This window comes from Syngnathoides biaculeatus, chromosome 4 (genome assembly GCF_019802595.1).
Source record: "Syngnathoides biaculeatus isolate LvHL_M chromosome 4, ASM1980259v1, whole genome shotgun sequence".
Taxonomy (NCBI): Eukaryota; Metazoa; Chordata; class Actinopteri; order Syngnathiformes; family Syngnathidae; genus Syngnathoides; species Syngnathoides biaculeatus.
The window spans coordinates 17,035,600-17,062,560 of NC_084643.1; the positions used below are offsets into that span (position 1 = coordinate 17,035,600).

General features: G+C 42.1%; 1 protein-coding gene across 11 annotated transcripts in view; it reads right to left on the minus strand.

Annotated features, from left to right (window-relative positions):
• The window catches only part of LOC133499419 (tenascin-like), a 137,771-nt gene that overhangs the window by 40,579 nt on the left and 70,231 nt on the right, over positions 1–26,961 (minus strand). For 6 of the 11 annotated variants that reach the window (XM_061817441.1, XM_061817443.1, XM_061817444.1 and 3 more), the window contains 5 exons: positions 25,925–26,118; positions 8,012–8,559; positions 6,001–7,221; positions 1,845–2,108; positions 1,637–1,752 (listed from right to left, as the gene is read on the minus strand). In XM_061817441.1, coding sequence (XP_061673425.1) covers positions 1,637–1,752; positions 1,845–2,108; positions 6,001–7,221; positions 8,012–8,498 — 2,088 coding nt within the window. In that variant the 5' untranslated portion in view covers positions 8,499–8,559; positions 25,925–26,118. The remainder of the gene's footprint in view (positions 1–1,636; positions 1,753–1,844; positions 2,109–6,000; positions 7,222–8,011; positions 8,560–25,924; positions 26,119–26,961) is intronic. The other 5 variants (XM_061817440.1, XM_061817446.1, XM_061817435.1 and 2 more) reach the window with 2 other exon arrangements.

A 26,961-nucleotide genomic window follows, 5' to 3' on the forward strand; every position in this document is an offset into this window, starting at 1 on the left:
GCCTGGCACAGCCTGAAAGGTTCACGTGGGTCCCCCTTCCGATGGGCTCACCACCTGTGGGATGAGCTATTAGGGTCAGGTGGAATATTACCTAGGCAGTGGCCAGATATGGGGACCTTTAATACATACTCTTTTTGGAATCCTTGGAGGGGGTCCTTGGGACTCCATCATTCTGCTTGCCAATTTCAATACTTTTGTCGACATTGACAGTGGGACCTGGAAGGGCGTGATTGAGAGGACACCCCCAACACCATCAGACACCGAGTGGTGTTCTGTTATTGGGCTTCTGTGTTCATCATAGATTCTTCATGGTGCATGATTGCAGAATTCGACTCGACGGTGGAGAGAATACTCGAAAACCTCCTAAATTACAGCATGCCTTCCCATTAGGAAGTAGAGTCTGGGGTTTCTGAGGAGGTCCCTCCCATCTTTGGGACTGACATTACCGAGGTGGTTAAAAAGCCCCATGGTGGCAAGGCCAAAGGGGTGGATGAGATTCACCCAGAGTTAATAAAGGCTCAAGATGCTGTTGAGCTGTCCTGGTTGAAATGTCTCTGCAATATCATGTGGACATCTAGGGGTTGGGGTTGGGGGGGTCAATGCCTTTGGATTGGCAGACTGGAGCGGTGCTCCCCTTTTTTTTTTTAGAAGGGGGACAGGTGACTGTGTTCCAAATACCAAGGGATCACACTCCTTAGCCTCCCTGGTAAGGTCTATCGTGGGGTGTTGGAGAGGATGGGCTGTCGGGAAGTTGAATGCCAGATTTAGGAGGAGCAGTGTGGTTTTTGTCCTGGCTGTGGAACAGTCCAGCAGGTCTTCACTCTCTGCAAAGTTCTTGAGGGTATATGGGAGTTCACCGAAACAGTCTACATTTGTTTTGTGGAATTGGATAAGGTGTTTGACCATTTCCCTCAGGAAATCCTGTGGGGGCAGGAGGTGGTTGATTCTGGAGTATGGGGTACTGATCACTCTGACATGGGCTGTTTTGTCCCTGTACGGAAGGTGTCAGATTTTAGTCCAAATTGCTGGCAGTGTGTCAGTTTCCTGTGTGGTTAGGACTCTGCCAGGGTTGCACTCTTTCACGGGATCTGTTCATAACTTTTATGGAGACAATTTCTAGGCATAGCTGAGGAATAGTGGGGGTTGGTTTTGACAACCTTGGTATTGTATCTCCTTTTTTTATGTTTGCAGATGATGTAGTTCTGTTGGCTTCATAAAGCCGTGATCTTTAGCTCTCACTGGAGTGATTCACTGCTAAGTGTGAAGCGGCTGAAATGAAAAGTAGTGCCTCCAAATCTTAGACCATGGTCCTCAGTCGGTAAAAGGTTGGAGGTGAAATCCTGGCACAAGTGCAGGATTTCATATAACTTGGGGTCTTGTTCACGAGTGAGGGAAGAAGGGAACGAGAGATATACAGGCTAATCACTGTGGCATCTGCACATTATAAAGAGTTAGACAGTATCAGATTGTTTTGTTATACTGTATATTTCCGTTGTACATCCAAAGGAAGGGTGGAATTTTGAGTTAAAGTTAGCTTCCAAATGATTTACAGCATTAAAAAAATCTATTTAACGCTAGAGTATATAATGAAATTTGAAAGTCATTCTTGTGGAATATCACAGTATTTTTGACTCACAGTGTTTCTGAAGATGAGGTTCCAGCCATCAAAGGGGATGTCCAGTGGGTCCCACTGTACCTCCACAGATGTCTCACGCACTGTCTTGAACTTCAGTCCTTCAGGCTCAGGAAGGTCTGGGATTAATTAGGAACTGTTAGTTTTTAACATTTTTTACGTGTATGCTTGAGACTGTTTTATTGTTACTAAAAAACTGGAACTTTCATACGTGTTGCCACCCTGGCAGTAACAGGAATGCTCCTCTTGTTATTGAGAATAGCATACACACTGATCAGGTACTCAATGCCTGGTTCTAGCTCTATAATAGTGGCCTTCTTCTGGTCGCTGGGCACCCGCACATCCAAATCCAGGCCTCCAGGGGCTGTGGGAGTGTAGGTGATGAGGTGCTCTGTTACATGCATCTCATTCTCCCAAGACAGATCCACTGTCTCAGGTGTGACTTCTTCCACAGTTAGGTCCTTTGGCGGTGAAACTGTGGGGAAACAGAAAATATTTGGCATGCACAAAACATAAAAAAACTTTGTGGAAATATTTGTCATAAAGAGAGGAAAAAACACACTTCTTCATTGGCTTTTTTAATGGGGTCACAGAAAATCCCCTCAGGTGTAAGACAGTGTACAGTCTAGAGTGGTCCTAAGTCAATTACAGGGTGATAATGAATGGGGCAGTGACTTGGTAATGAACCTGTGCCTGATACCTGAAAGACAGCTTCGGTACATAAGCTTATACATTACCAGTGGGTTCTTAATGCGAATCAAGATTTTTTTTTTTGGTCTCTGTCAGTTGTTTGTTAGTCCTTCCATGAGCCGTCACCTTATCTTGGAGGAGAGGTTTGTGTGTCCCAATGATCCTCGGAGCTAAGTTGTCTGGGGTTTCATGCCCCTGGTAGCGTCACTTATGGTAAAAAGATTAGAGGTGAGTGATCAGACAAAGGACGGCTCCATAAACCCTTATGATGAATAAAAATAATGGATTGAGGTTTCCCTTGCCCGGATGCAGGTTATCTGGGCCACCTTCTGGAGCCTGGCCCGGAGGTGGGTCTCAAAGGCGAACGTCTTGTGGCGGGCCTGCACCCATAGGGCTCAGCCGAGCACAGCACGGAAGGGCAAAGTGGGTCCCCCTTCTCGTGGGCTCACCACTTGTGGGAGGGGCCACAGGGGTTGGGTGCAATCTGAGCTGGCCAGTGGCCAAAGGCAAGGACCTTGGTGATTCCCGGCAACAGAAGCTGGCTCTAGGGACGTGGAATGTTACCTTTCTAGCAGAGAAGGAGCCTGAGCTGGTGTGTGAGGTCGAGAAGTTTCGACTACATATAGTCGGCCTCGCCTCGATAACAGTCCTCTTGAGAGGGATTGGACTCTGTTCCACTATGGAGTTGCCCATGTTGGAAAGCGCCGACTAAGTGTGGGTATACTTATTGCCCCCCTGACTGTTGTGTATGCCAATGCAGCAAAAAAACAGTTCAGAGTACCCACCCTTTTTGAGTCCTAAGTGGGAGTGCTGAAGAGTGCTTCCGTTGGAGACTCCATTGTTCTGCAGGACTTCAAAGCTCATGTGAGCAATAACAGTGAGACCTGGAAGGGCGTTATTGGGAAGAATGCCTCAACTGACAATAACCCGAGTTCACGAGTGAGGGGAAAAATGGAGGGGGAGATCAACAGGCAGATCAATGCAGCGTCTGCAGTGATGTGGTCTTTGTGGTAAAGAAGCAGCTAAGTTGATAGGCAAAACTCTCAATTTACCTGTCCATCTACGTTCCTATCCTCACCTGTGCTCATGAGCTGTGGTTCATAACCGAAATAACAAGATCCTGGGTACAAGGGGCCAAAATGAGTTTTCCTCGCAGGGTATCTGGGCTCTCTCTTAGAGAAAGGGTGAGAAGCTTAGTCATCTGGGAGGGGCTCAGAGTAGAGCTGCTGTTCCTCTGCATTGAAGGGAACCAGATGAGGAGGCTGGGGCATCTGATCCGGATGCCTCTCGGAGGCCTCCATGGTGAGGTGTTCCTGCCATGTCCTACCGGAATGAGACCTCGGGGACGGCCCAGGACATGGTGGAGGGACGACATCTCTCGGATGGCCTGGGAATGTCTTGGGATCCAACCAGAAGAGCTGGTTGAAATGGCCGGGAAAATGGAAGTCTGGGCATCCCCTTTAAAGCTACTACCCCCCCAAAGCCGACCTTGGATAAGCAGTTCATGGTGAATGAATGAATAAGTTGCTTGTTAGCTCTAAATGAGTTTATAATGAGCATTATTGCCACCAACTGCGCATTCTTGTATTTTAGTTTTTTAATGTAACCTTGGCTATTTTTTGTTTTGGTGTCCATCCATCCATCCATCCATCCATCCATCCATCCATCCATCCATCCATCCATCCATCCATCCATCCATCCATTATATGAGCTGTTTATCCTCACAAGGGTCGTGGGACCCACGTTATTTTCGGGCAGTAAATGGGGTACACCCTGAATTGGTTTCCAGCCAATTGCAGCTTTTACCAAAAGAAAAATTCATTGTGTTTACTTCCAGATGTTCAGTCTTGGTGGAGGTCTGCAGTGTTAGAAAGTTATTTCAATTCTACATACAAAATATTCATACTAAAAAAAAATGGTTCGTCTATGTATGCTCTTGGCGACTAGCTGAGGGTGTACCCTGCCTCTCACCAAAAGGCACCTGGTATGGGATGCAGCACTCCCGCAACCTTTGTCAGGATTAATGGCATGCAAAATGGATGGATAGATGGTTGAATTTCCCAAAAGAAATATCTGTGATCTTTGAACATTTTAACAAGTTAAAGGTCAGAGGACAAAGATATAAAATTTTTCTAGGACCCCTTTACAAAGCATCACTGCCATTGCAAAGTGATTTATATAGCCGATATAAAGCAGTTAAATTGAAAAATATGACGCGGAATGTGCCTTCTGCTTTCTGCATCCCGGGCTTTCCAGTCGTCTTCTCTTTCTAGCGCTGTTATGTCACATAAGCCATACATCCTGCTCATTCGCTGTTGTGTGCTATTATTCCATGCTGTTGTTTCCGTCGATGTTGTATGATTTAACAATGTCACAATGGTTTATTTATGTGAGATTTGGTTGCACAAATGGTTCAGGCAGCGGTAAGATTTTTTTTTTTTCAAGTGGGGGGCTTCCAAGTGAAAAAGGAATACGTGACCACTGGATAGGGAAAGAATCATGCTCAGAAATGGGTGCCTATCAAACATTCCACACTGTGCTGATCACTTCGAACCGGTTTGTTTGCTTTGAGAAAAATGCCGAGAAGAAAGCACTGGATGCAGAGGCAGAAGATGGAAATAGCTGCAGTGCTAACTATTTTTCCTACAGACATGGGGACCTCAACCGGCAGCAACAGAACTAAATCTCACAGCCATCTCGGTACAGCAGGGACGTGGCACAGACTCGTGGTACCTACAACTTTTTTTGTGATTAGTGTGCATTGGGCAGTTTGGAAAAAAAAAAAGCCCCACATGGTACTTTTCAGTACAGTCATCTGAACTTTTGCCTGTATGACAAGCCAACAGAGACACCAAAAACTTTGTGTGCGGTGTATTATAACAGAACTGCATACCAATTAAAAGCTTGTTCCATCTTACTGAAAAAACATTTCTGAATATGCAAGTATAAATGTGTAGTTGTGCTGAAAAGTATTCCCACCCTTGGGGTGCCAATATTTCAAGCCATGAGTACATAGAAAGACATGCTTTTTAAATACCATAACATATGAGCTTGTGATCACTCCCTTTTCTGTTGTACATCTGCTACTTGGCTCGTCATCACTGTCTGATCGGCTCAAACATGTATAGGTACATTTTGACGATGCCAAGCTGGTTTACATTGAAATCCTACTCCACATATTCCAACTCCTTGCTCACCATTGTGTATAGTGTGTAACCCACTGTGTATGGCAGTTGCAGTGTCACTTCTGCTTACCCTTGCGGTCAATCGAGTGACCACACCGTGTCTTGAACTTCGGGTATGTTCAGGGAAGACTCAATATGGGTCATCAAAACCTAATTTTTCGCTCTATGGTTGAAAACTTGCTTGAAGTTACATGCATATATTGCATAACATATGAACAATGCAAATATGAACTTTAACTGACTCCATAACATCTTTGTCATTCGACCTTTAGATGGAAGGAGTAGCCAGTGCAATTTCATTTGTTCACAGGAATTACAAAGAAAATGACATTTTTTGTTGTGCCACAATATTAAAATGGTGTGTCAAGTGGTAGAGATAGTGTCCAATCTGCATTTATACATGATTGAATACCTTAGTAGCAGATTAATTGCAAGCAATTTAACAACCACAATATCTGAAAGGCAAAGTAATAATTGAGACATTGTCCTTACCAGCAGAGCAGTCTTCACCAATGAAACCCTCATTGCAGACGCACACTCCATTTTCACAAATTCCCTGGTTCTGGCAGTCTCCAGGGCAGGTTATGATGGAGCAATCGAACCCAGTGAAGCCTTCATAGCAAACACAGATGCCATCATTGCAATATCCTCTGTCCAAACAGTTTTTGGGGCAGGTCTTCTCACTGCAGTCATCACCAGTGAAACCCTTGTGACAAATACATTGGCCGTTCACACAGTGACCATGGCTGAGACAGTCATTGGGGCAGGTCAGCTCGCCACAGCCTTTACCCGTAAAACCAGCAAAGCACACACACTTGCCATCTACACACTCCCCACGTCCCATACAGTCTTTAGGACAGGTCTTGATGCTGCAGTCCTTGCTGGTGAAGCCCTGATCACATATGCATTGGCCAGAAACACAGCGCCCATGATCTAGGCAGTTGTTAGGGCAGGAGAGCTCGCCACAGTCCTCACCTTGGTATCCTTCATCACACAAACATTCTCTATTTATACACTGGCCTTTGTTGCTGCAGTTTTCAGGGCATGACAGAATAGAGCAGTCTTCACCCTCAAATCCTGGGTCACAGATGCATTTCCCGTTGAAGCAGTGCCCTTGCTCATTGCAGTTCTGGGGGCAGGTGAGCTTGGAGCAATCTCCCCCACTGTAGCCACTCTGACAGACACACTGTCCGTTCACACACATGCCACGGTTGTTACAGCTGCCAGGACAAGTGAGGTCACCACAGTCTTCTCCGGTGAAGCCATCATCACAGAAGCAAGTGCCATTCACACAGCGTCCACGGTCGTAGCAGTCATTTGGACAGATGAGTTCAGAGCAGTCAAAGCCAGTCCAAGGCTCATTACAGACGCACTCATCATCAACGCATCGTCCACGACCCAGACAGTTGTTGAGGCAGTTTGTCTGGGAGCAGTCCTCACCAATGAAGCCCTCCTCACATAGACAAGACCCTTCCACACAATGACCATAATCACCACAGTCCAGCAGGCATATCTCTGTGCTGCAGTCATCACCACTGAAGCCTTCAAAGCATTCACATTTTCCATCCACACAGCGGCCTTGGTCCTGGCAGTCATTGGGGCACTCAGGTTCAGTGCAGTTGGGGCCTTTCCACCCTGGCTCACAAACGCAGCTGCAGGTGTCTGTGCTCCAATTCCCACGGCCATTACAGTAAGGCTTTATGGAGACCTCGCCTAATAGATGAGAAATAATCATTAAGAAATATTTCAATTCCAAAACCAATTTTGGATGCACTAAGCTACTTATAAAAATAATTATTAATCAATTTTTCGAGCTGGAGACTTACTGAAACCCTCAGGGTAATCAGTGATTTTCATCACAGCCACATTATTACAACTTTTTTTTTTTTAAATCATGCTAAGACGTGAGCAATATTCTCTACACAGAGTGATCCAAATACAAGGGTTCGCTCAATAGTTCGTGTTCCTTAGTGTGGTTGTATTTTAATGCAGCTGTATATTTTTAATAGCCTTCCCAAAAGAAGCAAAGCAGTTCTACATCACTCAACTGTCAATGACAATGAAAAACATTCCTTATTGCTCAATCAAAACTGCTATTATTATCACCTTTGTGAAGACATGCTGTTTGATACAATACTTGAATTGGAAATCATTGGATTAGAAGTACCCAGTGACTCTATTTCAATGCACACCCTGGTACAATTTATGTATCAAACTGAAACAGTGACAATCTTTTTTATTGTCAGTAGACAGTTCTGAAGAAAACTGAGCAGTAATTTGCATTTAAAAGTTTACCACTGAGTTTTTGATTTGACATCTACAATCAGAGATGTTTACCCAGGATATCACGTTTTGAGTTTATGTTGGAATTGCTGGAACAGTCGTGATGGATAGCCTTGTCTGTATTTTTCATGCATGCCTTTGGGTAATTCTTTTCAAATCTATTTATTTACATCACATACACTACATCTAATCCCTTGTGTAGTGTTTCATGTTAACCTACCAGTAATTTGCGATCCACAGCAACCTGCCCCACTGCCACACTGCTCTCTCAGACTGGAAAATTCCGATTCCAACAGCTCCAGTCTGTTTAGGATTTCTTTTATATCAGGTGGCTGGTTGTTGCAGCCACATGCCTGCTTGGGGATATTGATGCGGTGGGTAAATACAATCTGATTGTCACCATCCACTGTGTGCTCCATGTACTCAGTGTTTTGCATGTCCAGTGGCTTATTCTTGTAATTGGGCACGGTGCCTCCAGGTGACTCGAGGTCCACGGAACAGAGGGATGTGGAGGGAACATTGATGTTGTAGACATGGTTGAAGACAACTGGTTGGTCAGGGTTTGGTAGTGTGAGGTTCTCTTGGTTCTTCTTAGGCATCAGAGCCTCTCTGCGATGGCGTATGACCTTCTTTACTAGGCCAGCAGTGGCGGGCTGAAGGACCATCGCCACAATCACGCAGCCCAAGATGAGGCCTTTCATCCTCATGATGACCTTACACTCGTACCAAGAGTGGAGTAGATAATTATTCCAATTCTTCTTTTCTGACCTTTCATCAAAACAGAAAACATTGAAAAGAGAGGAGACAGAAAAGGAAGGAGATTTGATTTATTCTTTTCTTGACCAGGATGCTGAATAAATATTAACATGCATCCATTCATTTTGCCAATTCTACGTGTACCAGTTGTGTCAATCTAAACATGCATATTGTACTTACTAAATGATTCTATATTATGGTCTATTAACCATGACAAAAAGAGGATATTGTAATTACCACTGGTGTTAATTTAGTTGTAGCATACACATTGGAAGATGGTCTAATAAATTCAAATTGTATTTATCATTTTCCAACTTCGGATCAAAACAGCTTGCTAACCTTACAGAAGTAAACACTATTAGGAACTTCATATGCGTTTTCTTTTTTCAGAAGAGAAATACAGTGCTTTCCACTTTCCATCTCGTTCAATGACTGCCTACTATTTGGATGGTGCATGACTACGGTGGTCTGAAAATGTCTTTTTTGACTCTACATTATAAAGACAATACCGCCATGGTGTTGAGCAGGATGCTCTTTCCTCTGGAGATGAAAGCTAACAGAGTAATTCAGCTAAACCATCTATGGGCTGCTTGTAAAGCACACCAGTCTGCAGCTTCAGAGCTACCTGGAAAATAACAGGTCAGCATGCCCAAACAGCCTTCCCGGCAACCACTGGGGCTTCTTGTAGTTGTGTAACATGATTCTTATTACCTTTTACCCAACCTCTCTGAGAGATGATTTGTTTAAAAGGTCTAATAGAAAAAATGCTTAGCTTGTGCCTTTGAGGGCTTCTTCAAAACTGTTCTTTTGATTGTTAATACCATGTGTATTATTTATTTAGATCAGTACCAGATTAATAATCAATTACAAGACTGTCTTTGTTAACTTCAACCACTTCAGGAGAGGCACACAACCACACATAATGCGCAAAAATAAAGTTGTAAGAAAAAGTGTATGAACCCATTAGAAATAATTAGATTTCTGCACAAAGTGGGCATGATCTGAAGTTGACTTCTCTCTGTATAAGGAGTCGTCTCATCAGTAGCTCATCATTAAGACTTGGGCTTTCAAGTTCAAGTGCCAGGGCTGTAGTTCCGCTATGGACAAATATAAAATGAAAAAAAAAACACTAGCTATTGAAGGAATGCTCGTTGGGTTCCTGGTATCTGGTGAGGTGCCTTAAAGCAAGGTACTGTCCCCTCAGCCCACTTAACAGCTATAGCACACTTTGTGCACTCCTTTTACTCTGACATCTGTCCTTGCATGTCTGCATGTGTGTAATCTGGTTTGTTATCATGTGAAATGCAGAGAATATACAGAGGACTGTAAGTCAATTTATTCTGAGGGATTATAATCAATAATAATAACAATGAAAAAAAAAATCTAAAAAAACTCAGTTTTGAGTTTGCTATTTTGCCTGATGTGAACAATGCCTCACATACAAGATCTCTTGGAAGACCAATGATTGAAAATTCTTGACCTGCACAAAGGTGGGAAGGGTTACAAAGTATCCTAATGCTAAAATCAGTCCATGGTTTCACAGATTTTCTACAAATTGAGAAAGGTAATCGCAGTTGCTACTCTCCCTACAAATGGCTGTCCTGTAGAGAAGACTCCAACAGTACAGCACCCAAAGCTCAATGAGTTGAAGAAGAATCACGGCCACCATAAACAAAGTCAATTTCACTGGAAAAAAAAAAAAAAAGCAAAAAAACAACAACATTGGCACAGGTTTAAATTCTGCACAAGAGAACTTGCATGTTCCACACTAATACTAGAAAATGCACACAACCCTCAAAACCTGATCCCCAAAAGAGAGGTATGGTGAAAGGGGCATAATGCTTTGAGATTGATTTGCGACCTTAGAGCTGAGACTGACTGGTGTTATCAATAGATTTTTTTTTTTAACGTTTATCAAGAGGAGACATGGTGAATGACTGGTTAGCACACCTGCCTTAATGTTGTGAGGACCTGGGTTCAAATCCTGGCCCCGCCTGTGTGGAGTTTAGATGTTCTCCTCATCCCTACGTGGGTTTTCTACGGGCGCTGCAGTTTCTAATTTACCCGGAGGTGTTAATGCGAATGATTTTGTGTGTTCCCTGTGATTGGCTAGCAACTATTTCTGGCCAAAGATAGCAGGGATTGACTCCAGCACTGCCATGACCCTTGTGAGGAGAAGTGCTTCAGAATGTGACTGGATAACCGCAATCTGAGTGTTAAGGTAACGATGTTAATGGTATTATTAGTGAGACCAAACATGGTCCAATACTCAATGAATTACAAACAGTATTTTCATCGAACAGTATACAGTACTTTTTTTTTTTAATATAAAGACATCCGTCCATTTTATGACCTGCTTATCCTCACAAGGGTCGCGGGAGTGCTGGAGCCAATCCCAGCTGTCATCGGGCAGAAGGCGGGGTACACTCTGAACTGGTTGCCAGCCAAGCCTAGGGCACATGGAGGCAGATAACAGTCGCACTCACAATCACACTTAGGGGCAATTTAACGTGTCAAATTAATGTTTTTGGGATGTGGGAGGAATCCGGAGTGTGAAGAACAGTGAGGCCAACGCTTTACAGCTGCGCCACTAGTGACATGGGCTTTACATCAAGAATGTATTGTATATTCATATGGACGACAGGGTGATGCAACTGGTTAGAGCGTTGGCCTCACAGTTCTGAGGATCGAAGTTCGAATCCTGGACCCGTCTATGTGGAGTTTGCATATTCTCCCCGTGCCTGCATGGTCTTCCTCCCACATCCCAAAAAACATGCATTCATTGGAGACTTTAAATTGCCCTTAAGTGTGATTGTGAGTGCCACTGTTGTCTGTCTCCATGTGCCCTGCAATTGGCTGGCAACCGGTTTAGGGTGTACCCCACCTCCTCCCCAATGACAGCTGGGATTGGCTCCAGCACTCCCACGACCGTCGGGAGGATAACTGGCTCAGAAAATGAATGGGTGGATGGATACATATATAGTATAATAAATGGATTTCTGTCTTCAATTTACAGTCTTACTTTTGGGAAAAACATTGGGGATGTTCACCAGCCAGTGTGTGTTAAAACACAGCAGGTACTGATCCAGGGCAACATGTTCATTCCTTTCCGCTTTACATGTGACGAGGCAAGCAGACAGATGAGCTCACTGTGGAAGGATCCCATGGCTTCAGCCACCAATCGCCTGATTAGACAGCTAGAGATGAGCGTCATGTTGGGTAAACTGCAAATGTGATAACGAACTATGCTGCTAGGAGTGATGAGAATCTGGACCCAGGGGAGCACAGAAATCCTCTCAGCATCTCAATCGCTGACACACTATGTTGCTTGTGCTCATTGGTCCATGCACACCAGTACAGAATCACAGCTGAGTCTAAGCATCTTAAAGTAGGGATGAGATCTAGAAAATGGCTCCAAAAATTGCTTTGAATTGCAGCTCAAGTTTTATTTCTGGCCCAATGGTTAGCTTTCCCGCTTTGAAAGGTGACTGCTCTCCACATGGACCTGTAAATGAGGGAACCCTGACAAACTTTGTGGGAAAATCTGGCACCAGCAAGATGCTGCTTTATTCAGAGATTGATTAAACAAACTGTAAAAGAGTATGAGAAACATGTTTACTCTTACTTTAGTGCTGGCTGCTTAGTATTGCATTACTCCTCCATCTAAGGAGACTGAGCAATAAACATTTGCTGCAAAAGAAGTGAAAATGTAGTGAACAAGAGTAAAGATAGGAGTTTATACAGTGGCTGGAATAAGGTAGAATGGCCCCGCCAATCATCTGACTTGAATCCAATTATTAATCAATGGAAGTAAATGAAACTCAACATCCATAAAAGAAGCCCATGGAGTCTTAAATTTTTGATAACTGCTTGTGTGGAGGAATGGTCCAAAATCACACCAGAGTAATGCATGCAACTAGTTTCTCCACACAATCTTGAACATGTCATTGTAAACATTGGTTGTTGAACAAAGTATGGAATAAATACCAGTTGGTGTGTTCAATACTTTTTCCTCTTGTCCTTTCTCATTATTACACAAACTTGATTCCTGAGCTAACCTGTCCTACTTTCTTTGTATGTATGGGTTATATCTGGTGAAATGATCTGAGAGTATGTGAGGGTATGATAACATGGATTTTTAATGGTGAAGGAAAGTTATGGATTGACTTAAAAGGCAAAATAAATATTTTTTCATCACATGCCTCAGAAATGTTGCACGATTACCGTACTTTATTGGGGACATGGGGGGACAGGAGTCAAATGACTTGACCCAAGCCAACTCAAGTTTCCAGTTTTATGATTTATGACTTGTTCGGCAAATACAGTACATAAGAAAGACTTGACTTTGGACTTGGTAGCCAAGAGACCTGACAACTTTGACTTGAACTACATGATTGACAAGTGATCTAGTTTAGATTTGGCAATCTGCATTTTAATAGAGACCATTTGCCTTTTATTTATCTCCTTTAAAAAAAAACAACACTTTTTTTTTGGGGGGGAGGGGTCCTTCTGCTAATCTGGGAACACACTCTGCATTTTTGCTCACTTCCCAGTATGAAGTACCCACCTCCTTGAAAAACAATAGAACGCGCTCCAAAGGTAACAAAATATGGATTAATAGATTATGCTGTCGCTGAAATCTTCAAAAAGAGGATGTTAACCAGCATGGGATAGAAGACACAAACAACAACAACAACATCAACCTACACTTATCACACAAAGACCGGTAAACTAATACAACAGTTGAGCTAGCTGGTCAAACATTAAGTGTTAATGACTGGTTTGGGACGATAGAAAATACAAATAATGTCATTTAAGTAAGAGTTTAATGACAGCTGATAATTGTTGAACCACGTGCAGGTAGCCCTTCCTTGCACTAAATTCCTCCTCAGCGTCCTTGCCTTTCTGTTTTTCAAAGTTTGGAAAATATGCTGTGTTTTTTTCCCCTAATGAACATTAGGTGGATATTAAGCCTACGTTGATTCTGATCCTCAATCCATAACGTAAGTAATCTTTCTATCTTGGCAATGATCGAAGACTGTTGCTTTTTTTTTTTCCTTCACGAAAAAAGTTGCTTTGTAATCACTGCATCCTGCATAGGTGCGAAACCCTTCCTGTGTGCTAAAATACAGGCTTTGTCCTTAATATTGATCACCACAGTCGATCGACTGAATCCCAAGTCTTTACTGATGTCCATCAGTGTTACTCCTTTCTCCGATCATTTTATAATGTTAATGTTTGTTTCCATGGTAATTGCTTTTCTTTCGGCAGCAGCATTGCGAAAAAAAACCCAGCTTACTTCTTTTGAGCCATAATGTATAAAAATATGGGCTAAAAAGGCAAATCTACTCCCGCCGCACAAACACAGATCAGCAATATGCATTAGCTAAGCTGAAAACTATGGTACTCTGGAAAAATAGCGGATGAGACACGGGCGCCATAAAGTTGATATGTCGTAGGTCAAGGACTCCCTGTAGCTACCACTGAATGCAGATGTTTAAGTGGCGTTGTTAGTGGTCAGTTGTAGATATTAAAAAAAAGTGTGGAGATGTTTGAAAGGCATGACGAAATAGCGCGGGAAGATGCAAGGTGCGTTAAAGGTCTGCTGTATGGGATCACTTTAGATTACGAGCATGATGATTTAAAAACATTGTAAACACAAGTGCATTCTACTGGGAATAAGTGCAGTACAAATATAGCTATGAGGATCCATCCATTTTCCATGTCGCTTATCCTCACTGTGGTCATGAGTCTGTTGGAGCCTATCGCAGGTGACTCTCGGAGAGTGGCAGGGTACTCGGTGAAGTAATCGCCAGCCAATTGGAAGAAACACATAGAAACAAACAAAATTCACACTCACAGTCACACCTACAGGATATTTAGAGTCTCCAATTTTTGCATGTTTTTGGGATGTGGGAGGAAACTGGAGTACCTGGAAAAAAACCCATGCAGGCGCTGGGAGAACATGCAAACTCCACACAGAACCCTGATCCTCAGAACTTTGAGGCAGACACTCTAACTAATCTATGTGGGAATATAATTTTCATACTACTGAATGCGTGTTTGAAGTGTCAACATTAAAGTTTCATCTGTTGTGTAAACTAAACTAAAACTGTTTCCCTCACACAGGCCTATCTCAATAAATTTGAATCTATCCCAATAAATATGAGTTCTCTTTCATGTGCGGATCACTTATAAATCTGTAAGTCAGATAGTCTGTTCACATAATTCTTACATCCCTAATACCGAAAAACATTTGCAATTACCTTGTCTGTCCCTGAAGGAACATACATCTTGTTTAAGTGTTGAACTTGTATCACATGTGATCACATGCTTCGTGTCCAAAATATTCTGTAACCATCTCACATATCATGTAGCAGCTAGAGCCTTTGCATATACATTTGTATTCTCAGTGCCAAAGGCTTAGAATTAATAATACAAGCAAAAGTTAGAATTTCTCTCAAATTAAGTCAATCCCACATGCTCACACATTGATCTTAGTAGGTTACTGTACTTCTCATATGGCATGATGACAACTTGCACAAGTGAATAAGATCAATTACCTATCCATCCATCTTCTTAGCCACTTATCCTCACAAGGGTTGCAGGGAGAGCTGGAGCCCATTCCAGCTGTTAACGGGCAGGAGGTGGGGTCCTGAACTGGTTGCCAGCCAATCGCAGGGCACATCAAGACAAACAGCCGCACTCACAAGCACACCTACGGGCAATTTAGAGTGTATAATTAATGTTGCATGTTTTTGGGATGTGGGAGGAAACCGGAGTGCCCGGAGAAAACACACGCAGGCACGGGGAGAACATGCTAACTCTACACAGGCGGTTCCGGGATTAAAGCTGGGACCTCAGAACTGTGAGGCCAATGCTTTCCAGCTGCTCCACTGTTTTGCCCCAATTACCTAATTAATATTCATTATTTAATAATAATAATGTTCAGTTTTGTGTTCAGTTTTAAACTGCTAGAGAGATTAATTTATTTATTATAGTTTTTGTAGCTTGCAATGTATGTACAACTGTACTACAATTGTAATATTTTGCCTCTTTTTGTGGCAACAAAATACAACCACAACATTAAATGGATTGTAAAATTTATGTGTATCTGACCCAATTATGATTATTCATCCAGCCATCCATTTCCCTGTCATGTGGTTGGGTAGCAGGGACACCCAGACTTCCCTCTCTCCAACTCTTTCGGGGGATCTCGAGGCATTCCGAGGCCAGCTGGGAGACATTGTCACACCACTGTGTCCTTGGTCATCTCTGGGGTCTCTTCCCACTGAGGATATTCCAGGAACACTTCACCAGTGAGACGTCTGGGAGGCGTCTGAATCAGATGTCCCAGCCACCTCCTCTGCCTCCGCTCAATGTGGAGGAGCAGCGGCTTTACTCAGTCCTCCTCCCAGATGACTGAGCTTCTCACCCAGACCTTCTCACCCTTAGAGCTTCACCTTTCAGGTTAAGTCCTTCTTTACTACAATGGATTAATGCAAAGTCCACATCACTACAGATCCTGTGCCGGTTCCAGTTCCATTTTCCCTCAGTCATGAACAAGACCCCAAGATACTTGAACTCCTCCACTTGGGGAAAGATCTTATCCCCGACCCAGAGAAGGTACGCCACCCTTTTCTGACTGAGGACCATGGTCTCAGATTTACAGGTGCTGATTTTCATCCCATCTGCTTCACACTTGGCTGTGAACCACTCCAGTGAGATATGTAGATCACAGCTTGATGAAGCCAACAGAACCACACCATCTGCAAAAAGTACATGTAATACTGAGGCCACCAAACTGGAGACCCTCTATGCCACAGCTGCACCTACAAATTCTGTCCAGAAAAGACATGTAAAGAATCGGTGCTAAGGGGAAGCCTTGGTGGTGTCCAACTCTTATAGGAAACGAGTCTGACTTTACTGCCGGTAATACGGACCAAAGTCTGACACCGGTCGTCACATCTTGAGGTTCGTTTCCCCTTACTCCTAAAGCACACCCGGAGGGACATTGTTGAGCGTGTTCTCCAACTCCACAAAGCACATTGAAAAGATTGGGCGAACTCTGATTCACCCTCGAGGACCCTGCCAAAGGTGTAAAATTGGTCCACTGTCCTACATCCAGGGCAAAAACCACACAGCTAAAATGTATTGTGGACAGATCTGATGGGATGTACGTTTTCTTTTAGTTTCTGAATAATTTATGAACCTTCTCTTTTCTTGTCATCCATCCATTACAAAAACTCAGTTGCCTACAATAGTAAACAATCCCAATCTAAGAAAATAAATGTGGGATTATTGCCCAGCACACCTCTGACCTTGAGATGGCATCATACAGTGATGAACAAATACAAATAAACACATTACCACCTCTGGCCATAACTTGAAGACCAATTCCATTTCCCCCCTAAAACTGATTTGCTGATAAATAAATCTAGCATGGTCAACCTTCCTGATAGGTGAAATAAACCTGCAGTTAGAGAAGAAGAGTATTGATTTGGCTCCTGCATCTCTACCAAGGTCATAGCTGGAGAGATAGTGAGTTGCTGAGGACAGCACTACGACTGTGAGTTATGATAACACAGACAAAGGCAGAAATTAATTCCCAAGAAGAATACTATAGCTTGAGTGGACTGCTCCATCGTGATTGATGGCTTAGTTTAATACTGCTTCTCAAAAGAGGTTTTGTACATTTTATCACCACACGCTCTGGAGGAGCAAGTTCTCTTTTTGACTGTTATGACAGATGTGGCTGTCGCTGTTGTGCCGAACTACAAAAACCATTGACACCTGCATTAAAAAAAGATCACTGGTGTTCTTGGACAAAATTATGCATTGTTGGAGAATATGACTGGACAGATTCCCTGAAAAGGTAAGATAAGGAATAGTGACAGCCAACTCGCTGATTGTCTCTTCAATAATGATGATTAAAAAAATGAAATCATTCACAGCTGTCATGGTTTCCATTAACAATGAGCTTCATCACCTTCACCAACTGGAAACGGTTTTTCCCCCATCCTTTCATTTTTAACAACTGACGAGAGCAGGGATGGCGAACCTGCGGCTCTTTGCCTGTTTTCATGTGGGTCTCGTGAAGGCACAAAAGCATATCGAAGATCTGTTTTTTTAATGTGCATGCGGGCACACTTTGCGTGAGTTCATTACAGTAATTGCGAATGTGCTTTGCTTGCATTTATTACAGTATTTGCGTCCACGCTTTGCTTGAGTTTACTACGGTTGTTACAGGTATTGTGACAACACGCTCAGTATGTGTGACGTGTGTGTCGATGTGTGAGTGAGACCAGACTGCGCAAGAGTTCAGGGCAGGTGTGAGTGAAAGTAGCGAAAAGTTTAGTAACAGCGACCGGGGAAGCACATGTTGATTTTGAATGTCCAGAGGAGTTAATAAAGCTACTCAAGCAGACCTATTGCCCTATTGTCTTACAACTCAGTAAGTGTATTTTTTTTTTGTGTTGTCAGGTCATCCTTGACTGGTTGGTCACCCCTGTACTAAAGGGAGTAAATAAAATACTCTTGCTATCAGATTCATGGACAGACATTTTCGGCAGCCTGTGGTCAAGCCCAAAAAAAGAGCCAAAATTATTGAGACAATTAAAAAAAAAAGTTTTCACTCATATATTTAAATTATAGATGATATTTACATTTAACTTAAATATTTATTTCTGTTAACACAATCCAACACAGTAAAAACTACAGTTTCTATACACAGGAGGTGAAAGGGAGATGATATAAAAACACCCATGTTCAAATGTCAAGTTGTTGTGACATCCAAAAAAGAGGCCAAGATAAAACAAATTAAGCTTTGAGAGGGGGAAGCAAAAGTTCTACAAACTGAGATAATGTTGCACAAGCACACACCATTCTTATAAATGGGCGATGTGACTGTGTTCAGAATCAAGCAGTCACTTTCTAACTAATATTAAATGGAAGTCACCATAAATCTGGAAAAATTAAAAGTGCCTCTAGTTCAGCCCAAATAAATAAGGCGGTGAAGATATATACAATTATTTCAAGGACTCAAATGTCTCCCAAATATCAAAACCCTTTGGGTGAAAGTGATGAGAAAGAGGGTAATTTTCATTTTTTTTTAAATATTGATGAATGATAAAAAAAAAAAAAAAAACACTGCAGCTCTTTTTCCATCGAGGAAAAACTGGCAGGTGTTTGAGCAATTTGGGCTTTACGTATGCAGGTGCCTGTCTGCTATCATGTTTCCTCCTATGATAACGTATTATTAATGGTTTGACTTGCCCAACAGACGATGAGATGAAAGGGAATTTTGCCAAAAGATCCCATCGAACTGAGGCTACTCTCATCGATTTTAAACTCTGGGACACAGATAAGAAGAGAGTCGTGGGGAGTAGTGTGCTCGTAGCTGATAAGAATTGAACCCATTGGATCTAAGATACCATGCAGGAGAATCACTGTATGTGTCAGTTTCAGACGTTCCGTCACTGCCAAGACTGAGCCCTAATGGGCCAGCTGGCGTGAACTAAAGCTTCAGTTAACATGCCTAAATGATAGCATCCCCAAAAAAATGATTCTTTAAGAAAAAAAAAAAAATTTCACTTTGGCAGTACAACATGGAGGATGTAAACCGAATGGCAGTGTCTCACTAGGTCAACCGTGCAGAAATGACAGCTCAATTCCATTTGTATTGTATTGTTATTTTGATGACTTATCGCTGTGAGGCCCATCAATATTCTTTGTGTCTCTTTCCCTGCAGTGCCTCTGTCTACAGCTTCTGTTTTCATTGGGTCCAGATGGAAGGGTTGGATGCAAGTCATTATTTATCAGCTTTTTAAGAGGATAGGATCCAACTTATTCGTGTTTTCGCTGTGTGGTAGAAGGATGGGCAACATTGTGCAGTGTTTTTCCACATCCACCTGCTGTTTTGTTGAAAGACATGTAATTACGTAGATCTTTGTTCTCTCCAGTCCTCCACCAGCTTTCTTTATGCACTATAATTTCCATGAAAATCTGGCATCCACCTGGCTGCCTACAGTAACAAGCTAATGGCGTAAGATGATGTTGTAGGACTTCTCTAAACATACACCGAGGCATTCCTTCACATAATAATCGGATGCAGGAATCGCTGAGAAGTTATTTTGCAGAGTTGTAACTTCTATGACACTTTAAGCTCAGACAAGTGTATTTAGAGCGCGAGTAGCATCGAGGCCTGATATATGATAGATTTGTGTGAAAAGTCCAACAGTAAGACCCAAATGATTGACAAGCTGAGAGATCCCATCACCGAATATACTCAGTGACCCAATTCATCTTTCTAGCTGCTTCCCAAGTAAACCATTTTAAACTCTGCAGAAGAAAATACCACAATCCAAACACACTATAATGAATTCATGATGGATGGACATTTTCCATTTTATATTGTATCTTTACCATTTATTATTGAAAACCTGTTCATGACTTCCATTCCAACAAGATAGCAGAAGTGATTCTCTTTTCTCTAGAAAACCGATGAGTAAGTTGGCAGTGATACTGGGACATCTGTTAGTCCTTGTCGGTGATGAAACCCTGAAGTGTGTTGCATGTCCCAATTGGGAGTGTCATGCATTCAGATACTTGTATGAGTCTAATGACCCCAGTGCATAAAGACTGCTGCTCATTGGCTTCCATTGGCTCCCCCCCAAATATTTTTTCTTTTGCCCCCTTTCAAAAGGAGACCCGTCCTTCCAAGTTCCACGTGGTGTATATATTGCAATGTGTAAAGTTGCCAATGGAGGCACAGTGTCACAGTCAAGAGCTTGACACGCGTGTTTGCTGTGGGCTGACCAATACAAAGCCATCCTGAATATCAGTGTTTCAAGACTTCCATTGTTTTTACTTTACACATGAACATCAGAGTGACATTATTTGAGGAACCAACCCATCAGGGATGGTTTAAACATAGTGATACTTTGTTGGATGGTGGTGACTGATCTGTGTAGGTTTGTCTGGAAATGCTGTTCCATTGTACGCTTGATCCCAAAGTCATGGGAGGATTAAATCATGGTTACTGTCAAATGAAGTCAGGATGTATAACTCAATGATCTGTCAAATGTCCTGATTACAAATCTAATATTTTTGACATTCATTCATTCATTTTTTAATCAAACTAGTTTAATATTTTTAAATACCTTGCAGAGACTATAGCAATATGTTTACAAAACTAATCTCCATGTAGAAATAATCATTTTAATGCATGAACAATAAAATAATCAAATATATTTTTTGTTGCTTTCTTTTAAAGTGTGCTCATAAAAATTCTACAGGGTATTTCTCCATTCCAACTTATTATATCAGTTGTTGAAAATGTTCCCCTTTTCTGTAATGCTGAATAACATTTCTCATTGAGTCATTATTCAATCATGAGGACATGTTAAAGGCGGCGCGGACGGCGACTAGTCAACACATCTCTCTCATAGTTCTGAGGAACGGGGTTCAAATCTGACCTCGCCTGTGTGGAGTTAGCACGTTCTCCGCTTGCCTGGGTGGGTTTTCGCTGGGTACTCTGGTTTCCTCCAACATCCCAAAATATGCATGGTAGTTTAATTGAAGTCTCGAAATTGCCTGTAGGTGGGAATTTGAGTGTGAATGGTTGTTTTTTATGTGTACCTTGTGATTGACTGGCAACCAGTTCAAGGTGTAGCCTCTCGCCCAGAGTCAGCTGGGATAGGCTCCAACACGGCTGAGACCCTAGTGAGGACAACTGGTAGGGAAAATGAATTGAATGAATGAATGAAGACAGCAGATACACAATTTCTGATTGATCAACGACATTCTGATCGACAATTTTATCAATAAACTTAATTATGAGAGGCTCCACAATGAACATTTGATCTGAGGTTTATTGTTGCTTATGTCTTGTGGTCTGCCCCCTTTTTTGGGAGCCATCTGGTTCACAGCTGGTAATATATTTACAGCAATAGTATAATCCACGTGAAATTATCCAAACAACCACAAATACATTTTAAAGAATCCGCCAAAATGTCTGCAGCCATGTAAGAACTTTCTTCAAAAGTTTGATTGAATTTCATTATTCCTGGGTCTTTCCAATCATGAATTGTCATGCATATCCACAATTACTGTTTGTGCTCCATCACCAGTGAAGGAGCTAAGTGGGGTTAAAACCATCCTCTCATTGAGCTTTGTAGGGCACGGGCCATAGGGAGCTAACAGCTGTCCAAACAATGACCCATTTCCCACTCGTCGTTACGCTGCATGTCACTGTCTGACAGTGCCTACTCACGTGTAGCCAAATAATCCCAAAAGACCACCTATGAATGGATAATGCACATGCTATACTGAAGTTATCACAATGTAAACAGAGAGCTGAGTTGGTGTTGCTTAAAAATAGTGCCATAAAATTGGAGAAGATATATCTGCGGGATATTTCAGTTTAATTGTACAAAAACCTCAGTGAGCATTTATTTACAGCTGCCGAACACTGACATGCTCCTTTCTTGTATTTGGATTTCACCAAACATGATTGGCATGCAGCACACAATACTCTGGTATCTTGTGGGTATCTTCCATCACTTCCCACGTCCATTTATTATAATTCCTCTCCCCAAGGCTCTTAACTTTACGCCATGACTTTACGCAAACAGCTTCAGGGTAGTGTAGCTATAATAAAAGTGCTTCATATAATGCTACATTAAAACTTTCAAAATGTCTTTTAATATGGAAGTTTGGATTTTAAAGATTAATACTAAACAAATGCTCCAATAAAATAAACATTATCTAGACACATTTATGAATATGTTCCTTATATTCACAATGGATGACAGCAATGTACTGTAATGTAAAATGCAATGTTCTTTTGCAAATATAGGTTATCTCTGACTAATAATTTAAGGACTGCTGACTTAGTATTGCCAGGTATGAGTTGTCTGGATTAGCAGCAATATTAGCATTCATCATTATCCAATCATTCCTTCTGACCACAGTGGCCACTACTCTGATAAATTACTGAGCCTAAATGTACAACATAAAATTACAAATCTACACATAAACCTGATACATACAATCCAACTGATTTGTACTGACAAATAGCCAGAGCTTGTTTAAAAATTCCCGTATTTTTTTTTTTTTTTAACAATCATGCCTGCTTACCATTTTGGATTCTCCCCCTGGGACTGAAGTAAATAACAAATTCTGCTGAGGTGGAAATTTGAGATACGGAATTACACTGAAAGAACAGTCAGTGTGTGTGTGTGTCCGTGAAGCTGCTAGTTTACAGCCTGCAGTGTCTATGCTGGAGATCTGGGAGAGGAACCAAGCGGCGGCATATAATGTAAAGCAGCTGTCTGTTTCCTGGGTTACACAAGCCCACTGTCTGCTGCCATGTACCATAAAGTATACATCTGGACTTATTCTGGCAAACAGAACACACACTTGGGCATACACATGAAAAACACACACACGCAGTCATGTGCACACTCATGCGCACACACACGCATACATACATGCACAGAGACCTACAGTAGCACCCTCTGATCTTTCACCAAATCATCTGCTAATGCAGTGTTTTTCAATTTTTTTTTTGAGCCAAGGCACAATTTTTTCATCCATCTATCCATTTTCTTTGCCGCTTATCCTCACGAAAGTCACGGGGAGCGCTGGAGCCTATCCCAGCTGTCAACGGGCAGCAGGCGGGGTACACCCTGAACAGGTTGCCACTCAATCGCAGGGCACACGGAGACAAACAGCCGCACTCACAATCACACCAAGGGGCAATTTAGAATGTCCAATTAATGTTGCATGTTTTTGGGATGTGGAAGGAGAAAACGCACGCAGGCACAGGGAGAACTTGCAAACTCCACAAAGGTGAGGCCGGCATCGAACCCGGGTTCTCAGAACTCTGAGGCCGACGTTTTACCAGCTGATCCACCGTGCCGCCACTTTTTTCATTCAAAATTTTTTTTTAAAATGAATCTCTGTTGCCCATAAGAATGATATGCAGTTGTTCTCACCAAAGCATAGTGAATAAAATTCAAACAGACACAAACAAAATACATATAATGATTATATTTTCCTAAATTAATGTGACACTGTTTGGATGAACATAGAGCTGATATTGTGGCAGGAATCGATGAAAGACATAAGCAAACCTCTTTCTCAATCTGTCTTAGTCTCTCTCTGGTTTTAATTTCTGATAGTAGTCAGGCGTGAAAAACTCACCTCACAGAGATGTTGTGGAAAATGGGAGCAATGCCAAAGTCGCTTTGTTTCACAGAATGGGGTACTCATTGGCAGTAGCCAACCAAAAACTGTCCGAAGGTATATCAGCAAAGCTTAGCTTTAAAGTACCATCTTGTCTCAGTTCAGTTACTCCCTCCTGTTCCTGTAAAGTCATGTCCCTTCCACCAACCAGTGCTGTACGGTATAGGTCTCTTACTCAGTCAAGGGATTGAATGCAGGCTGAAGAAAAATAAAATAACATCTTCTCCTCAGGTGATTTTGAACGTTTCACTATTATCTGACATAATGCTGTGTTGACATTTTGCCATTGCATGGTGAGTATGAACATTTCAAAATTTCCATTTTCCACGTTGTTTCCAGAATTGCAATTTCGAGCAGAATCCATTGATCTAATCTGTGCTTGTAAAAAGGTTTTCATTTCAGCCTAGCATACATGTGTTCAGTTCATTCAGATGATGAAAAATGTCAGCCAGGTATGCCAGGTTTGCAAACCACTCATCAGTTACGAATAGTTTTGCGTAATCGGACCACTCATTTGTCAGAAACACTTTTATTTCCTTCAGCAGTTCATAAACACAGACTGGTTACTTGCAACGGGACAAGCACCTCACCTCCGTATGTAACAATAAGGCTTTGTGTTCTGCATCCATTTCCTCACATAAAAATGCAAATATGCGACTTTCCATGAGTCGTGATTTTACAAAGTTCACCATGCACACAGCATCATCCAACACAGGAACACGGTCTGCTGGTAAGATCTTGGCTACAAGGGGCTCACAGTGTAAAAAGCAGTGTGTAACAATCATATTGGGGATCTTTTTCTTTCACTCTGATTACAAAGCCTTTGATGCGTCCGACCATGGCTGCCCCTCTATCAGTGCAGACACACATGCAGTTTTCCCACGTAAGTCCACTTTGTTCAAGATATTCAGACAGACGCTGAAAATGTTCCTGTCCTGTTGTTTTTTTTGTTGCAATGGCTTGCAAAAAAAGTCTTCTCTTATTGCATATTCACCCCCAAACTGCACATTTGCCAGGATTGGTCATGTCCACTAAGATCAGTAGAATCGTCAAATTGCAATGCTAACTTACTACTGAACTAAACTTTGGATGCCTGCAGGCATAACGGAGTCATAATCTTTGGCTCCCCAGTGAGAGTAAATCCAAATGAAAGATAGCTTTTGGTATATTGCCTCACGCCAGAGACTTTCCACGAGCAAACCATCTTTGGTTTCTTTTGACCGGCTCTCATATTGGGGGGTTCATCTGAGTCCGAATTTTGTCCAGAGTCCAATTGTGAGTGAGCATCTTTCCTTTTCAAAAACCTCTCCATCACTCTCACTGTATAGCTTCACTAGCAACAATGCGGCTGTCACCACCAACTGACACATTTCAAATCACTAATCTAATCACTAATCAAAGTAATTAGCTACCTGTTGCCACCTACTATTATAGAAGCGTATTGAATGCACTGCACATTATCTGCGGATTCATTTTTCCCAATTAGTTGAAATCGGATGAGTTCCCACAGCACACCAGATACGAGGCCACGGCACAGTAGTGTGCCACGGCCCAGTTCTTGAGAAACACTACACATACACACAACAATAACACAGCTACTGTCACAGGTACTTTTCACCTTCAAGACAACACCTTTTCTGACAGCAAGACAAAAATGAAAAAGTATATCAGTAAACAGCTGGCACTAATGTGTATGCGGTTAGAGTCCTCAACTGGTTATAATATTGAAAAAAAAGCAGATAAAGTCTGTTTTTGCAATACATTCATTGAACATTCAAGAGCACAAGTTATAGTTACCACATTGTCTAAACAAGTGGACAAAAGATACAATTTACTACTATTTGAATTATAGAGCCGCATGTCAATCTTTGCTAATTATACAACTACACATGAGCCACAATACACTCTCAGAATGGTAGCAAACTAGTAGAAAATGTCTTTGTTAAAAAAAAAAAAAGGCAAACATTGGCAATGATGTTTTGATATTCACAGCATATATGTGATTCTGGTTTCACAGTTGCGAAATGTTTCAAACTTTGCAAATGTATATTTTTTATCTGGATCAAATCAATCACTTGTGTTCCTTGAGCAATATTAATGTTGCATACGGGTAAAGAAGGTAACTTACCCCCTGCACAATGCCCACAGGCTCTTCTCTGGTCTGGGGATCTTTGCTCAAGCGGTAGTGAATAGCAGATTATCAGACAAGCCTAGGAGCAGTCTGCACCTCTCAGAGCACTGACAGCTTTGTCATCTTCTTGCTTCTCTCTCCTCTCTTTCAGTATTTACTGGTATCTACCTAGAGAGATTGCTGATGTTGTTCTGCCAGTGAGAAAAGAGAGAAAGACAGAGGGTGAGAGGGTCCAGAGTGTGTCTTAAATGAGAGAGAGAGAGAGAGAGAGAGAGAGAGAGAGAGAAAGAGAAAGAGAGAGAGAGAGCGCAAATGAAAGCGAGAACTCCCTTTCTCCTAAACAGTGGACCCTCTGCGGTCAGACTCCACTCCCACTTACTGCTCTCTTTTAAACGCCCCCCACCCATTCACCCTCTTCATAGCATTGTGACTGAAAGCGAAAGAGCTGAAACGGGATGGCTCAAGGCTGGAAAGAGGGAGAGAGAGAGAGACAGAGAGAGAGAGGGAGAGAGGAGAGGGATAGGTGTGAGAAGTGGGTGAAGAGATGGATGGAGGTGGTGGGTTGTTTGCGGTCTATTAGCTACTAATTGTAGTAGCGAGCCAATAGTATGTGAGATAAGAGTGAAGGCACACCCAACATTAGCATAGCGTTCAAGGACATTAAAGCAGTGACTGAAATGAGACAGCCTCAGCTCAATTTCAGAGGGGGAGGGGGGGTAGTGCTTTTCCCAGGTCCAACCAAACATAAACATAATTTATCATCATATGATTTATTCCCAACCAATTGATGAATACATAAAAAAAATATGTCACCTCAGCTACCAAACAAATTTCCACAACTCACTTTTGGCCATTTATTCCTGGCTACTTTTCAGATGAGAGTAAAATAAAATAAATATAAAAAACATAACAGACGGAATGTAACATTGCACTCATAAGGTAATTACACAGATGTATATATACATATATAAGACTGAGCTTCAGTGGGGAGTAGCATAAACTGTATTTTCCACACTATAAACCACAAGACACTG